Source organism: Dermacentor variabilis, chromosome 10, assembly GCF_050947875.1.
Source record: "Dermacentor variabilis isolate Ectoservices chromosome 10, ASM5094787v1, whole genome shotgun sequence".
Taxonomy (NCBI): Eukaryota; Metazoa; Arthropoda; class Arachnida; order Ixodida; family Ixodidae; genus Dermacentor; species Dermacentor variabilis.
In genome coordinates this window covers 51,610,209-51,628,447 of record NC_134577.1, presented here as the reverse complement: position 1 = coordinate 51,628,447, position 18,239 = coordinate 51,610,209, and the positions used below count along the sequence as shown (strand labels likewise).

Genomic DNA, 18,239 nt, shown 5'->3' with positions numbered 1-18,239 from the left:
AGAAAGAAAGCCTGCTTTTCGCGTGGCTTTCTCGTCAGTAGTGAGTTGTAAGGAGCGTGGAGACTCAGAACATTACACAGCGCACCGACACGCCTTCAATCAAAAGCGCATAGACACACTTCACGGGCGTCTTCAAGCACCCGTGACTTCCGTCTATGTGCATGTTATTGTGGTTCTGTCGCTGTGTTTCATTACATCCTTAAGCGAGCACCAGATATTACGAAAACTTGTCCTCCTGAGAAAAGGAGCGACACGGGGCGGTCTGTCAGGCGCGGAAAGCAATGAGGCGAGATTGGTGCCCAAGAAAGGAAAAGACAACTGTTCGCTGAAAAAGCCAAGTGGTAGTAATACCACACACCGGTACTGTGTTTACGTAGCTGTCACCTGGTAAGTCATATGGGTTTAAGTCATATCGAATCTATACAAGATGCTGCGCCCGTGATAGGGAGCGCTTACAAGATGCATATTAAAGCGTGCTTGTCACATTCTGGTCCTTCAGAGCTCCAGTAAATGAAACGAAGAGCTTCTATAGCTGTGCTAGCTGGTGAATTTAGATTGAAAACTTAGCTAATGGGTTGCATCGCGTTTATCTTATCTTTCTATTCCCTATTCCTCGTCCCCCAGAGTAGGGCAGCCAACCAGGCGCATTTCTTCTCTCTTTATTTCCTCCTCCTCCTGCCTCCACCATCAACCAAATTCGTAACTTCAATTTCGCCGGTATGTTATGAAATAGCTAAGGGGACGGCGCACGCATTATTTTTCAGTGATGGCTATTATAGGTTGCTTCGGCTATCCATGCGCGCATCCCGTCCATAATTCATACGCTGAACCGAATAGGCTGTCAAGACTTTCGTAAAGCGTCATTGTTTGCAGAAATAGTTGCACATCTGGCAATGCTAGTTCGAGGTGGCAGTGCAAAATCTCAAGTATCTTGCAGTCTTCATCATTTTCATTGTGTTATTTTTCACACTTATTATCTCATTTGAGACTTTCCTTTGTATGAACCTTTCAAACTGTTATATTTTGGTTATCCCCTCACCAAGCAAAGACACACACACAAGCTTATGACCTCACATTAGCCTGTTCGTGTCTAGCCGCTTACCAGGCTCAGTGAAGAAGCTTTGCTGCTTGCTTCTCTGCAGTAGGTAGCTTACTGAGGAGAAGAACCCTTTCAGCAATTTTGTACGTTTATAAATCCGTTTCTATGTTCAAAGCGTTCACACGTGCGTACATGACTGCATTGGTATGAATGCCATGAAGCGACAGAACTGACACATCAGTACAAGCTGACAACCAAATTGCATCAGCCTGGAGCTCACCTTTAAAGAGTGGAACCTCTGAACCTGACACCGAACTGATCGCCACACAAAAACGTCCGGCACTACGATCCATGTGGTAAAGGGACCTTACGTAATGCCCCCGCGACTCGGCGTACTTGAAACTACAGCGTAAAATTACACAATGTGAAAAGTAAAACAACCTTGTCTTCCTTTTCGCATTGGGTAATTTCTCGCTGCAGTTACATTCCAACACGCCTAGCATACGGTTCTTCTCGACGAACTCTTAGCTCCAGCCATGCAGAGCCCTCATGGTGATTGCAGCTTCCGGCAACAGCGCAGTTGTACGACTAATGTGGTGCGGCACCAATGGATAAACAGTGCTATCAAGACGTTTTTTTTTTTCTGCGACTTCCATGGGATCTTGTTCACAGCGAACATAATCGCCTTTTCTTCGTAAATCTCCGATACACCCCCCTTTCCCAACCTCTTATTCAGGCTCCCTTCAACTTTATGATTTACCGCGCAAAAAAAAAGACGGAAAAAACAAAAGTATGATCAGTACGAGTGCCGTCGTGCGGCAAAGCTTATATAGGACAAACTGGGCGTTGTATTAATGTTCGCATGACGAAACATTTCAGTTCGCTTGACTGTACACTCAGTCATTGTCGCTCGTGGGGCTGCTTACCAGATTTCCCAGATTTCACTAATACTTTTGTTCTTATGCTACACATAAATAAGCGCATCCGTGAACTTACGGAAGCTTTTTTATGTGAAAGAACATGCCCAGTCTTCCGTGAGCCAGCCGTCTATCGCTCTAACTATGCAGGAGTTTGCTAGTATAGAAAACACCTAACTGTACTTGTGTGACCGCTGATTTTGTCAACGAAATTTTATTTTAATTTACTTTATCTTGTATATTCAGTGCTCGCTTCGTGCTTACCATTTCGTGGGCCCCATATTCGCACTGCTAATCATTGAGAGGAAGCTTTAGCTCGAGGGCTTGCACCTAAATACATAGGAAAGGAAGATCAGTCTTTCTCGGCATCTACTGCAGCAAATTTAATGAAATATGTTGCATTTAAAAGGAAACGTTAAAACCTACTGACTGTTTGTAGCGAATTTTCGATTTAGGACGTCAATTTTTTATAAAATTGTTGAAAATCGCGAATTCTCAAAAAACGAAATTATAATGTTTAAAGCTCTGTAACTCAGCTATGAAAAAACAATATCGCAGTTATTTAAATTGAATCTAATGGCACATTCAAAGTGGGTAAAATTGATGTATTAGGCATGGCTCTCAAATAGACCACTAATGTATTGGTAGAACTCATGGAAAACCATTGCAAACAATGTAACGAATTCACATAAGATATGAATTGATATGTAAAATTTCTCGCTTCGGATGCTCTAACAGATGCAGTTTGCAAACCAGCGTCATCCACTCTAGGTGCAGAGCTACAAATTTGTAAACTTCTTGCTTCTATATTTTTAACTCTACAAATTTTCGAAAATTTCTTTTTAAGATATCGAGGCTTTAAATCAAACTCCCGCTTGTAACAGTCTCTAGAACTTACCTTTCTCCATCAAATGCAACAAATTTCATTAGAATCGGTCCAGGGGTTACTTCAGAACAGCGCTTCTGCGTTTCCCATGTATTTGAATAGGTGGCATCGGAGTTGTACCCAAACTAAAGCTTCCTCTTAATCTCTTCGAACTCGCCCAGTACTGCGGTCTCACCCAGTTCTCGCTAATGTGTCACTACTTGCCGTGGGACAATTTGTCTAACCCTTGGCTATGGCACAAACGACGCGAAACGATGTGAAAAGACGACGCTCTTTCCAAGCTTGTGTTTTCACCCCGGTTCGCATCTTTTACAATGTATAAAAGTTCCCGTAGCCTCGGTACCCTCGCTGTTTGTTTCCCGCCGTTTATGTTTCCTACCCATAAGCGATTTTTTTATCCCGTTTCTCCACTCTAATTGACGGGAGAACGCGGAATAGCAAATTAACGAGGGAGTAGCGTCATCACTGACAAACTTGTGAAACACCATACTCATACGCATTGTCCAACTTCTAGTACCACCAGGCATTCTGACGCTGAGTGTAAGGAACGCAGCGTCATCGATCGCGTACTTCGGCTTTGCACTCAAATATTTGCCTGCTTTTCGCGACATTTCTCAGAACAAACTCTGATGTGGCTACTATACCAATATACAGCGACGGATTGTTTTTTCTTGTTAGGCTTTTCTTCATTTTTGACGCAGATACTCATTCACAAAAGCCATGCTTTCTGCCTTAAAAACTGCAAACTAGCGTATAGACTCGTAAAAGCTGAGGTGGTTAACAAATGCAAGTATGAAACAACCCCTTGCGCCAGTTATACCACAATACCAACCGCTAGACACAGCCAGGCTGTGTTTTTCCTCACCGCGAGGCGGCTGCTCTCACCTCTTAAGTTGGGTGCGTACGCGTTGTACACTGCAGGGAAAATAAGTTTTTGCTTTCGTAAAACATATTTTTAAATAAATATAGGCACTCATATATTTTTAAGTTTGACTGTGCGATTGATACATTGGGATGGCTTCCACGTTAGCCTGAATGACATACATACGTTGTTCTATTTCTTCACTGGAAGACGGTTACATTTATCTCCATTATGGCTGCGGCTTATAAAAACGCGTTTCTTCACAAAATATAGTCTTTGATCTGTGTGCATAATCATCTTGCAAAAATCTTGCGATGTTTAAAAAATTAAGCTGCCAACACTATGTAGGGCACGATATATACACCTCTGGTTCTATTTCAAGAGCAAAGCCTTTTAAAGAGAGACTAAAGGGAAAAAAGCAATGTTATCTGTATTTTCCTTCTACAATAACATATCAACTACTGTTATCGTGAGAACGAGCTGTGAAAGACGCAAACATTCCAGACAAGTGGCGACACCACCTCGAAGTTGCCGCGCGAACTCCCCCCCCCCCCCCCCATGACGTTAAATTAAATAAATAAATTATAATATGGGGTTTTACGTGCCAAAACCACTTTCTGATTATGAGGCAGGCAGTAGGGGAGGACTTCGGGAATTTCGACTACCTGGGGTTCTCAAACGAGAACCTAAATCTAAGTACTACGGGTGTTTTCGCATTTCGCCGCCATCGAAATGCGGCCGCCGCGGCCGGAATTCTATCCCGCGACCTCGTGCTCAGCGCCATGATGCCATACATTTCTACGGCGTCTTCGAAAGATGAAGCAATTTTTTACCAGTAAACATCGATGGCATTGTATTGTAAACAAACCAAATTGGGAAGTTAGCAACTCTCGTGAGGTTTAATTTAGCTTCAACGGACCAAATAAAAAAAAAATAAGAAATAGGCTATCCGTGACGTCACACTGACGTCGTGGGTCTCGGCGAGAAATTCAGATAATTTATCTTTGGCACGCCGTTTCTCTCCTTGTAACAGACGTGTTACCGCCAAACGTTCCCTTTGAGGGTCGAATTTTTTTCGCAAGAACTGTGCCGCGGTGATCAGTGACTGAAAACACATAAACGCAACAAAAATTTATTTCAAGCAAAATTTTGTCTCACAAACGCTTTACTCGCACCAACAGTACACACACAAATGAGCTATACAGTAGGATATTAAAAAAATGCTATCAAAATTTGTGGCTGTCAGTTTGTCTTTCCAAAAAACACCTTTAACCAATAAAAAAATCTCTTCAGCAGCCGCGGCCAGACGAAGCGTCGCGCGCGGCCATACCAAAATCACCACTGTGCGCTGCACAGCGTACGAGAATACGCGAACCGCAATTGAAAGGGGAAACTGCAACCGAAGGCGAAGAAAAAGAAAACGTATTAGTATCCCTAATCTCCGGCCGCGCAGGGCTATGTCTAAGCTACCAGAAACACGCTAGCAGCGGTCGTGAAAAACAACGATACCCTTTCCTCCAGGCACGCCTTGGAGGTAGATGACGACGCGCGCGCGACCACGTGATCGAGCGCTCGGAGGTAGACAAGCCGAGCTCCGCGTCCTCGGGAGTGGAAACGCAATTTTCAATGGCTTTCGGTGACTCGGCGACTCCACAGAGATGGAAGAGCCTCTCAACTACCAGTGGTGTTGAATACGCGCGAACATAAGATCGGCGGCGCACATGTACGGCCAAAACTCTCGAAGGGCTAACGAAAGGGAAGTTTCGAAATGATATTTTATCCGTTTGAATTGATTCATTGGCCCTCTTTAGTGTCTTTTTAACCAACAACATTCGAGCGTTGGTGCTTATGTGTCCTCTCTCTCCTATTCCACCTTCCTTTACACTCTGTGCAGGTTCCTGAACGAACGCACTCACCCTGTGATGTTGTCCGCAAGAACCAAGGGAATCGTGAAAGCCGACTGCCCTGCCGTCGGCTCTCAGACCACGGACGACTCTTCGGGGAGGACCCGGGCTTCATGTCGCTGGACAAGAGGTTTTCGCGGTGCCTCTGGTGACCCAGGACTGCCAGCAGCTCGTGTCCGTTGGAACGTTCAAGAACCTAAGCTCTCGGGCCATTCCGTGCTCGCGTTCCCCCAAGCGTGTTGCAAATCGTGCGGTATTGCAACAGTCGACGAGCGGACATCGCCACGAAGGCTGCAGATCGTAGACGTAAAGGAAGGACAACGTTCGCCTTCAAGATGGCATGCCGGTTCGATGCGTTAATAAAACATCGTTCATGCTTTTCATTTATACTCGCAAAAGTGTCAGTCGTCGTACTTCACACATACGCGGCATTAGATGAAACAGTAAAACGACGAAGTAGTGTATTTAAACGCTTTCAGTAACAGAACTAGTCCAGTAGTAAGAATATATATATATATATATATATATATATATATATATATATATATATATATATATATATATATATATATATATATATAAGGAGAAGGTAGGAGGTCCGTGGGCCAGTCATTATGCGAAGAAAGGGGGGCAGTGGAAATCTCTTCACCAGGGCAGCTTGGAAGGTTTCAATATACACGCTCTCTCATCCTTTCTCTACCGCGTGACCACGTGACACACACACACACACACACGCACACGCACACACACACACACACACACACACACACACACACACACACACACACACACACACACACACACGCACGCACACGCACACACGCACACACGCACGCTGATACCTAATTAAGTACATGTACCCACTCGCCCGATGCCCCATTCTTAAAGAGAATAGACTGGTGGGCTAGTTGGTACTGCATAACTTGAGGCATCGCGCAAAAAAAAAGAAAGCACTTAGGGCAACAGAAGGGAACTAAGACACAGCGCTACCAGCAATTGAATTTTTATTGCACATGGTTGCCCCATATACACCATAGTACAGCAAGAAGAAAAAAGGCCACTGTCGCAACATTCCCGTTCCACTCTCTTTCTCTTTTTGTCTTCCTTAACACTTCCCCCGTGCAGGGTAGTCAACCGGAACTACCTCTGGTTAATCTCCCTGAAAGAAAGACGCCCAACGACGCTAAACAGTCCTTGTGAATCCCAAATACTTTCATCTGCTGGTAAGTTCAACAGACTTAGGCGGACCCCTCCAGACTAGCGCACAGACACAATATTTCAGAATAACATTGAAATAGGCCTATTTGGACGGAATAGATATATTTAGAGTGCTCTCTATGTGGCTAGCGTTTCGGATGCTCAAGAAATACAGTGAATTCCAGGGTCACTTTCTCCTGAGAAAACACTTCCCCTGGAAATCTAAAGAGCGTAATTTCAGCGCACTGTATAAAGTGAAGGATGTATTTATTGTGACGCCTAATACAGACATGTAATAAACTCTGCGAGTGCTAAATAAGAACTTCAGGCGCGATTAGTATTTCTTTTAACATAAAAGAGGTCTGCCTTCTAAGATAGATTATCTTATGCATGTCCTAGAAGACATGTCTCCGTACCATGGTCAGGAAGGCAGACGCGTGATTTCCTCCCGCGGATGCCTTAAAGGATCCTCACCAGGTATATTGGCACTGCAAGCAGGCAAGCATCATGTGTGGACCACGCGCTGAAGATCGTGTGCGCAAGGTATCAAACTGCTGCCGCGGTGCGAAAAAAAAAAACAGCTCAAGTTTCACACGCAAGTCCGTGCGCCCTTCCTCTCTAAGGAAGGGCGCGCGCCCTTCCTCTCTTCCTCCTTCCTTCTTCCCTGCCGGAGAATCGCGGTCACATGCATTAGCGCCTCTGCATCCTCCACCGGGATCATTCCGACCCGAGACAACAGTACTTTACCGACTGTGGCTTGGCGTCGCTTTTAACAAATCCTTCGCTTTACTCATCAAAAAGGAAGACAGTGCGCCGTGGGGCGGCTGCGGCAGCGATTAAACTATTGAACACGTTATTTGCCGCTGTCCCCGGTACCGTGCATACAGACCGTCATTCGCGACCACGCTGGCCCAAAACGGACAACTCTGGAACGCTCGGCCTGTACAGTCGTCACACCACAAGTCTACCCGCCTCCTACAGACCGGTTTCTATAATACCGTCCAGAAAATCATAGAGGCACAGAGGCGTAATCAGCTTCTGCGCCTCACCCGAACACCCACTGGGCGAAACCTACTCCGAACTCTGGGGTGTGAGCCAAGCGGCACGATCCCGATAGAAGAGCCGTGGTTCCCTATTCCTGTAAGACTCGCAGCTAACATGCAACTCAAACCGTTGCCACGAAACATGAATTCGCACCGCTATCCGGGTCGACGTATGGCTCTGGATGATTACTGCGCCCGACGTTACCAAAATCACGAAGACGTCCTTTATGTCGACGCCGCGGTCGGTCCGCTCAAAGGAACGGTCACGGCCGCTGCCATGACGGAGGACGGACGCATTAACATCTCTGCCTTCATTAAAACAACGCACACCGATGTGGCTGAGGGGGTCGCATTAGCCCTAGCAGTGGCGCATGCGGCTGCGGATTCTACCATTACAGAAATCTGCACCGATTCCCAAAGTGCATACCGTTACTTCCTTCAAGGCGTAGCACCTAAGACGGTCACACACATTTTACAAAACATTCTTTCGCTTCCCCACCATGTGACTATCACGTGGGTACCTGGGCATGAGTGTGTCCCCGGGAACGAGCGCGTTAATGCGCATGTCCGAGGTCTTTCCCTCCGGCCCCTGGAAGACCACTCACCCAACCCCATGGAGAAAGCAGGAGAGGGGATCCGCACCTACCACCAGATTACCACGTTTTACAGGGATGGTAGGCGAGATTTACCTCCCCCTCACCATTCCCTTACCGCCCATCAGAGTTCAATCTGGCGCCAGATCCAGACCAAAGCATTTATTTCTCCCTATCTGGCACATTTATTTTACCCTGGTCTCCATAATCCACAATGTACCACCTGCCGAGCGCCCCGGGCAGACCTTTTCCACTGTTTGTGGAGCTGCCCCACGCCCATGGCGGTAGAGCCTATTCCCAACCCTTCCTTTTCCTCGTGGCAGGTCGCTCTTCGGGTCACTTGCTCGGATGACCAGCTCTGGCTGGTGGACCGTGCTTGCCTAGAGATGTCGGCCAGGGGGCTCCCGGACGTCTAGGGGTCCAACCACATTTAAATAGATCCAATAAAGTAAGCACCGACGTAAGGTATCTTGAGCAAATTAAATTAAATCTGAATTTTTCAGGGTTTCGCGTGCCAAAACCACGATTTGATTATGGGAACGCCGTATTATTTTTCACCACGTGGGCTCCTTTAACGTGCACTCAAATCTAAGTACAGGAGGGTTTCTGCATTCCGAGCCCCTCGGAATTCGCGCGCTGTGGATGGGATCGTACCCGCAACCTCAAGCTCAACAGCAACGCCACTAGCACTGAACTACCGCTGCGGGTAGGGTTCCTTGAGCTAAACTAACAGCTGGCCGTTATGGCTACTAAGAAGTGAGCAATGTTTTCTCTCAATGTACCTAAAATTGGAGATTAAATATCAGCAGGAACGATTGTCATTCGAGGAAGACGACACATGATGTACTGAACAACTCGTAAGGCGTTCGCCTCTTGTCAAAGGGTACACTCGTTATTTTCAACAACAGATTGAGAGCTTTTGCAGGTGAACGTGCGGGGGAACAAGTGCGAATTCGCAAATCGAGCGTCAAGAATGCGACTGCAATTTATTTAACTTCATTGCCATCAACGGAAGCTTCGGCTTGCACATGACGCACCATGACATGGCACAAAATGCAAATGTTCACCGGCTAAACGCTCCAATTTTGGTAATCTCCACTCGCAGACAGGCGCCACTACAATGCGCTAAAGCCCAGAATGAATGGACTGCAACGTGCGAGCATGAAACGCTACTTCAAAAGCATACGGAAGGAAAGAGTGACAAACTGGAGCAGCTTAGCGTTCCAGCCAGGCTTTATGCAAACAAGTTCGTTCAGTCGTTGCCTGTGCTGGTGGTCTTTCCTTTATTTATCTTGCGCTTCGCGCAACATCTTACACGTGGCGTTATTCCCCCTCTCATTCGCTGTTTTCTCTTCTCGCAGTTTCTCGAAAAATTACCCCGGACTCAAGCGTGTCGCCCCATCGTAACTTCCTGGTAGATCTCCGCGTCTATTCGTTCGAGTTTTAGTTGCAGTAGCGCAACAAGTTTAGAGTTTGGCCAGAATAATGAAAGGATTCCATTCTCTCGATTCCATTCCTTCTTTGTCATTCACCGCGTTCACGGCCGGTCGATACCGCTGGCAACTTAGGCGGGGTGCCGCTCAGATCACTGACGAAGTGTGCAAAGGAACAGCATTGCAAATAATGGTTATGCTATACAGACCTCGATTTGCGTTCGTGATGGAATACACGAAGTGGGAGAAACGTCCAGCACAAATTGACCACAACATTATAGCGCTGACTCGCAATCGAAAGTTTATTACGAGCATCGTGCCCTATATATGCACGTAAGTAAGCGACCCGCAGGGAATCATAGCCATCACCCGTAAACTAAAACTGGCCTTTAGCAGAGAACGCTCGGGCAAATCAATTGCCTGCCTTGAAAGTCAGGCTACACTCACTTGTTGCCGTTGATGCAAACCGCAAAGTGGGAAAAATAGGCTATGAATGCAAATCGCATTAAAAATTCCTTAAAGAGATACCGTACATCTTTATTGGAGAGATGAAAGGATGGCTGCAAAGTGATAACATTGCTGCGAGGAATGTGATAGGCTTCTATCACAAGTTTCGCGAGTTCTTGCCTATTCGCACAGAGCCTGTCTTACGAAAAAGGGCCTCACACCCGCGTATGTTACCGTGAGTACAGTGAAACCTTTTTATAACGAAGTTGCAGGTAGAGCCAGAATGACTTCGTTATATCTGTTATTGCATGTGCTGCAAATATGAATCTCCATGGCGATTTCAAGGTGAGTTTTACTTACTTCATTACATCCAATTTCGTTATAACGAGGATTGGTGCAAATTAAGTCGGCGATTTACTCCGAATACTATTCGTATGTTCCTTCCCTTGATGGTCTCGCTGGACGTTTAGAGGCTGATTATTTCGCACAAATCAGTCGGTCGGTAGGACGGTCCGACATGTCAGCGCTCGCCCGGTCGTATATATTCTGCTCGTCTTTATTTTCTTTTTTTTTACACCTTTTATATTTATCAAGATGCTTACGTTCGATTTCGTTACATAAACAGGCGCCGTGAAGTCGGCAAGTACTCCATTCTGTATTTGCCGAAAGCACATAACATTAAAGAATGAGGTGAAGATGAAAGCAAGTAGCGACGAAGTAGAACCAATATAGGAAAAGAAACATGGCACACGCAAAAGAAGAAAAAAGTAATAATAACCAAAAGGGAAGCAGCCAACTGCAATCCTGGAAAGGACATGCGATCCCGTGCTCCAAAAACGCTCCGGTGTACGCTGCGATTGTACACGAGGCACACCGATGTACGAGGCCTCAACGTGATGGAGAAAAGGGACGAATAAAAAGCGCAGAGCGTGTAAAAACGAGAAAATACTAAGTTACCAGGCGAGGAAGAAACGAGATAAAAGACCGCGAAGCATTGAATAAAATGTAAAAGAATGCGAAACGGGAAGAAGACACTGGGGAGACAAGAGCGAGCAAGCGGAATGACGCCGGATATCGCCAAATAATAAAGACGGCGAAATAGCCCACCATTGCGGGGAAAAGCTCATGCGGACGTGCGGGGAGGGGGAAGGGCGAGGGAGGGGGTACGCCAGCGAATCGGTCGCGGATAATAAAAACGAGCCGACGGGCACAGGCCGCCGAAAGAAGCTTCACAAGAGCGGGGAAATTGTCGAGGACGAAATAAGGAAACGAGAAAAAGTAATAACTATAACGGGGCGGAGGTTGGCGGGAGGTAGGGAATAACGGGAGAACGGTGGAGGAAAGAGAGCTAGGACGTCTAGCGGGTCCGCGGGGTGTTGAGTAGCGAATGATAGAGAAATGACGAGGGAAGGGACATGGAAGACAGAAGGGCAATATAGGGAAAATAGTAAGAATCCATAAAGAGAAAGACTGAAGGAAAAAATGGGAAGAAGCCACAAGGGGGAGGGGGTGCAAAAAGACATACATAAATGCTACACAGGCCAGCGATGGAGCGGCAATCTCTTTTACAACTCGACGCGAATGCATCCACCACTTGTTGAGTGCTCGTCGTCGCGAAGCGAATCCCTCCTCCAATCCCCACTTCTCGCCCGCTTCCTTCTTCCGTTTCCGTTCTTCCATATCGTTTCCTCTCTTTTGTACTTTTTTTTTATTCGCGCATTTTACGGATGTATGAGCTTTCCGCTTGCTAGTACGCGTGCTCGGTGACACGTTTATTGTTTATTCGTACCCTTTCTTCTTCTTGTTCCTTTGCGCCCCTTTTCTTCGCTCTCTTTCATTTCTCTTTCCTTTCTTCATCGTCATTTTCGGCGACGTTTCGTTCTCGATGCTAGCTTTAGCATTTCCTTTCAACAAGCGAAGGAATAGAACAAAGATGAACACAAAGGAGACACGGATAATCTGGAAGCGTAAGGCGATATGACGGCAAGAGTATTTGTTCTGCGCCTCTGCGCGTTTCCTCGTCGCCTTTTTCCAGAATCATTCGCGCTCCGCATGCTCGCGAAAATGCGGGGAACGAGCGGCTTGGCTTTCCGCATATTCGCGCCTCCGGGCGTCTCAGTTGCTTTTCCTGGGCGACACTCCTTGTTTTCCTTGCCGAAATGCTCCGGCTGTTTCGCTTTGCTTGTATTTCGTCCTTCGATGCGTCTTTTTTTTATTTATTTTTTATCTCTTTCTTTCTAAGGAGGCATGTCGTCGGAAGTCCTGCGTTCGACACGTAGATGAAAACTTCGTGGATCACTAGAATTTGAATATATGCTAAAGTGCGCCATACTCTACAATGCCTCGAACGAAACGTAAAATGCGGCCGCGCGTTTCTTGAAGCCACCTGTATATCAGGTTTCAATTGTATGCCGTCCAAGTCCTTCGGTTTTACAAGAGTCACGCGCACGAACACCTCAAACACATAGAAAGAAATTAAGGAATATTTGGTGGCGTAGGATAACTTGCTTCTCCTGTTTGTAATGCGCACGTTTCCGCTGCTTGATAAATCTTTGGACTCGATGTTCACCAATATAGCTGGGATGCCTACGGTAGACCCGGGTACTCAGTATATGACGCCAAGTACTCGAGTGTCACCGACGCGGAAATAAAAAAAAATGTCCAACTTCTACAGTGAAGGTAAAGCAGGACTTCGACAGATGATGCTCAAGTTCTCTCTGTTCCACTACACATATCGTTGAAGACCGGCCGAAGATAGTACGCAACGGCGCAATCCATAATTGCGACAATAAAAAAATATTTGCACCTTAGCCGCCCGTATCCTGCTTTGTTATTGGCGCTTGCTTCAAGAAGCGCTGAACGTATCGCTACCAGTGAATGTCACCGTGTAGTCTTCGGTCATAACTTCGTCGTTCAACAACAGCGATAAGGAAATAGCATGGTCAAAAACGCAGTATATCGTTCTACGTGACGCTAACAATCCCATAAAACCTTCTGACCTGCAACTTCCCACATCAACTCGCTTCACATATACGGGATACGGCAGAACAATCTTTTCGACGCAAAGATTATACGCCCAATGCTGCCAAACATCGGCAAAGATCCTGAACATTTTCCTTCCTTTTTTATTGATTTTGGGGTCAATTGGTCAGTTGAGCAGCAGTAGGCACGCGATAAAAAACAACCTCCACGGATTTTTACATTTGTCAACAGTACGGATTTGCAACGGATTTTGGTTTAACTGGTTGTAACACTTTAGTAAACAACTGTCAGAGTGACTAACCAATCGCACTTACGTCCCCATTAGGGACATCTCATGGTGAAAGGCTTAGAAAAATTCTTACCCACAAAAAAATCGTCACGCCATTTTTCTTTCCTATTTCTTTCTTTCTTCATTTGCTCTACAGCAATGCTGCCGATATGGCGATTATAATCGAAGCCACAAGTCCGCCCTTAATAGGCAGAGGACCGTAGTGACTGCGGCACCACGACAGGCAAGAGTAGTACGCAAGAGTGGCAATTAGACATTCGTGATACTGAAAGATACGATAAAGCGTTTTAGCGCACTATAGACATACTGGCGTAGACATATATCGATAGACGTGCCTCGGAGCAGCGGAACGAATGGCGACACTGTTACACTTGCAACACTTTGCTGTGATGAACCGCGCTGAGATAAAAATAGAAAACCCGTTGCGTTGTGAGGCTCTTAAAGATTACAATGAACCAACTTGCCCAACAATGCATCCTGCTAAACTTAAAGATCCGTTTGTTATAATAATGCTCATCTGTCTCTCCGAAAAAAAGAAATATACCAATTATTGTCGTGACTGTTATACGGTTGCTGACTGGTTCGCGCCCACAGTTATCACTTGTTTTGTTAATGGCATGAATTATGCATTATTTCAATCCAGCTGAAAACCTTGGCGCATGTACTTTTTCGCAAGCTTGTTCTCCGTCACCAAAATTTTCTAGTAATCCTCGCTTTCTCTCGGGGAACGCTGTTCCCTGCTCGACGGGAATGCAAGTGGAGTCACCCGCACTCACACCTGATTTAGCGGCGCCCGCGTCGGCAGCCTCAAGGAAGCGGAACTACCTATCGAGCGAAAGCGAGGCCACCATGATAGACACGACAGAGAGCGACGACAGCTACGAGTACGACCACGTGACTGTCCTGAGTCAGGAAGCAAAGCGGCAGATGCTCAGGGCCTCTGCAGACACATCTACTATGAGGACTCCGCAGAGTTCGCCGAAGTACACCATCCTCTTCTTAACTGCGCTACCCTCCGACAACATGAGGCTTCTCAATAGGAAAGTTGCATCGGTTGATTTCAAGAGACTGTTACCAAATGGCATTGAGGACGTCAGGGTCAACTCTCGGAAGAATATTGTTGCGGTAGACGTCGCTCAAGTGTCGGTGTTAGACTCTCTGCACGCTGTCACTGTCCTCGGTGGCATGAACGTTCGTTTCCCATCATCCCGCTGGGAAAAGAAGCTACTACAGGTGTCATATATGAAATTGATGCGGTCGTCTCAGGCGAGGATTGACCACTTTTGATTACGTCTGCCAATCATGGGACCCAAATACTACAGGTGGCCCGTCTGGGAAATTCCAGATGTGTAAAAATCGTCTTTGAAGGTGACTGCCTTCCGGTGCATATGAAGGTAGGTCATTTCCGACATGTTGTCCGGCCCTTTGTTTCCTAACCACTTTAGTGCAGAAAATGCCAGAAATTCGGTCACGTGAGCGCCGTCTGTGGAAAGTCTGCGATATGCTGTGCAGCACAACACTCTGCAGGCAACTGCCAGGCAAAAACTTTTAATTGTCCTAACTGTCAAGGGCCACACGACGCCTCATCAAAGGAATGTCCAAGAGTTAAGAGAGAACTCTCCATCTTGCAGAAAATGGTGAGGGACCGGTCGACTCATCGTGAAGCAGCTGCTGACGTTAGGCGACGTCGTTCTCGTCGCAGACGTTCATCAAGGAATTCTGCTCTCCGCACACAGAATACGCGTGCCGCAAAGCCTCTTGCTGTTGAATCCGCTCCAACCACAGTGCAGAATGTGTCCAAACCATGTATTAATAATGGAGCAGCTGAAAAGAATGCCGTGGCTGAAGCATGGCCACCACTGCCAAGGATTAGCCCTGTGAATAATCCACAAGGAGTGGCACCACAATGCTCCACCCCTCCCCTGGATGAGCTGACAAAGCATGACCGCCGGATTGTGACAATACTCAAGCCTTTGATAAATGCGATTCGCACGCTTGTGGATAATTCGAATACACTAACATTTCGAAGCGCAGTGCAAGTCTTGAATGCCCTGAGCCCAGTGCCTGCAAATCTTTTGTAAGCACAATGGCTCTTCCACTGCCTTCACTCCGCGTGGAAGTGCGTAATGCGACGATTTACCAGTGGAATGCCAGAGAACTTAAATCAGGGATCTCACGTTTCTGTCAATGCGTTATTTGTCAACTGATTTCCTAGCGGCAATATGTGAACCAAACGTGTCAAAAGCGCTAAGGCTAACTGGGCAGAAAGCCTTTACGGCGTCGACGTGCGGGGAATCCGGCAAAGTAATTGTTTACATCCACAGAGAACTAACCTACATTCTCCACTCGGTGCAACCTCATGATGGAAAAGAATACGCGTGTCTCCGCATTAAAAAGAATAAAGTGGCCCTCACGGTTATCGGCGCCTACATCTCCCCATCTAGTCGGTTCAACGGCAACCGACTGCGGGACATCCTGACGGTGACTTCTGCACCCTAGATTATAAATGGTTACTTTAATGCTCATCATTTGGTTTGGGGAAGCTCCAGAATAGATTCCAGGGGCCGGAAACTTGTGGAATTTGCTTTCGACCATGAACTCAGCATTATGAGCGAAGGCAGTCCAACGTCCTTGCGCGGATCGATTTAGAGCAGTTGGTTATTGCTTAGATTTGACTTTAGTGTCACGGCTTCTTGGTCAAAATGTTCGATGATTCTCTGACATTGAGACTCATGGCAGTGGCCATATTCCCTCCTACTTAAGATTCACGGGGTTTTGAAGCTTCTCCTTTTCTTCTTCCCAACAAGTAAGGTGGTCAACATATAATACAAAGGTGGAAGAGGCATGCAAAGAGGGATTTGCCTGCACCATTGAGGACCTCACTACAAGTGTGCTGAAAGTGTCTAAGTGCACCTGTGCATACACAACAAAACGTACGGATTTCGACATGAAACTTGAGCGACTTCGAACGATTCGCAGAAGGGCCGAGAGGCGATACAGGAGCACCAAGTCAATTCATGACCTTAGAGTCGCTCGACGTATACAAAAGAAAAACCAACGTCGTATGGACAGGGTGGAGCAACAACGGCGGAAGACGTTCTGCAAATCACTTGAACCCCACGAGCCACTGTCTACCATATGGAGGACGGTGCGCGGCCTTGGCTTGTCTTCACAACACCGACATCCATTCGGCGCCCTAGCCCTCCATCAAGGCCGCTCGTAGGTTGTTATAGCCGAATATTTCTGCGTGGAGATTGCAGGTATTGTGCTCGCCATCAATAGCGAAATTATGGGTGAGGTTTCTGCGACACGTTCCCCAGAGTTGAATGTGTCCTTCTCACTTGAAGAATTGGACGCTGCTCTGGCCACATGCAAGCGCTGATCGTCGTCAGGAGGGGACGGCATCACCTACGCTGCTTTATGCCACCTAGATGAAGATGGCCGAGGTCGACATTTGGAATGTTACAACCAGTCATGGAATGCTGGCGTTGTTCCTGAGCGGTGAAAGTCCAGCCGCTTGATACCACTCCTGAAGCCTGGAAAGTCGCCACTTGACCTAGCGTCATATCTACCCACTGGGCTGTCCAGCTGTGTTGGGAAGGTCATGCAAAAATGGTTCTTACACGCCTAGAGGGGTATCTTAAGCGTCCCAACGCATACGCCGATGCCATGGCTGGGTTTAAAAGAGTCCGCTCCCCTGTTGACAACGTCATCAACTTCGTGACGTCTGTGCAACAAGAAAACACAGCAAACGTGTATCGGTTGCACTTTTCCTCGATGTGAATGTAACTCATGAAGCTATCCTTAATGCCCTAAATATAATGGAATTGGTGAACGAATGTTTCGTTGGATTCGGAGCTATCTATTAAAAAGATTCTTCTTTGTGCAAAGTGCGGATGGCTGAACCGCCGACCATTACACTTGCCGTGGCTTCCCGCGGGGCGTGGTTCTCAGCCCCACTTTTTTCGACTTTGCTTGGACTTGCCGATGTTCTACCCCATACAGTCAAAGTTTCCATATACACTGGCGACATATGTATATGGGCCACGGCAGTTACACGTCCCAAGGTGCGTGCACGGCTCCAAAAAGCAGTGGCCCTAACATCGTCGTACCTGCGTGCTCAAGGCCTCAGTATTTCGACCGAGAAGTGCACCTTTGTCACTTTTACCCACAAGCACATGCGTGACTTGGTACCCCATTTATATTGACCACCAAACAATTTCATACGCAAAATCTCACCGATTCCTAGGCGTTATTATCGACAGAGACCTTTCATGGCGCCTCCACATATCATACTTGAAGAGGCTTACCTATATCGCCCATTTACTAAGGTTTCTTGCCGGTAAAACGTGGGGCACATCCATGGCATCTATGATTCAACTATACAAGACGCTCTTCCTAGGATACTTGCGAATAGCACACCAGTGATGTCCAATGCTAAGAAAACTAACATCCAGGTCTTACAAAGCATCCAAGGCAAGAGAGAAGAGACTATTTAATGGCAGAAAGGTGGAGAGGTCGGCCTGAGTGAAATGCCTCTAACCTGCTACACCACGCTGGGGAAGGGGTTTGGGGAATGACAGAGATAAGATGTGAAGAGGAAGGAGGGTGGTGGTATGGTGGATATGATGAGGGCTGCACAGCACA

The 18,239-nt window shown here is 46.7% G+C and overlaps 1 protein-coding gene and 1 long non-coding RNA gene across 4 annotated transcripts in view; one reads left to right on the top strand and one right to left on the bottom strand.

The window, feature by feature from the left end:
* LOC142559529 (uncharacterized) overlaps nt 1-5,991 on the top strand; it is a 197,545-nt gene extending 191,554 nt beyond the window's left edge. For all 3 annotated transcript variants that reach the window (XR_012823145.1, XM_075671109.1, XM_075671111.1), the window contains one exon: nt 5,599-5,991. Coding sequence is in view for 2 of the 3 variants with exons in the window: in XM_075671111.1 (XP_075527226.1) it covers nt 5,599-5,760 (162 nt within the window). In the remaining variant the exon portion in view is untranslated. The remainder of the gene's footprint in view (nt 1-5,598) is intronic.
* LOC142559530 (uncharacterized) overlaps nt 1-18,239 on the bottom strand; it is a 174,980-nt gene that overhangs the window by 144,849 nt on the left and 11,892 nt on the right. The window lies entirely within an intron of this gene.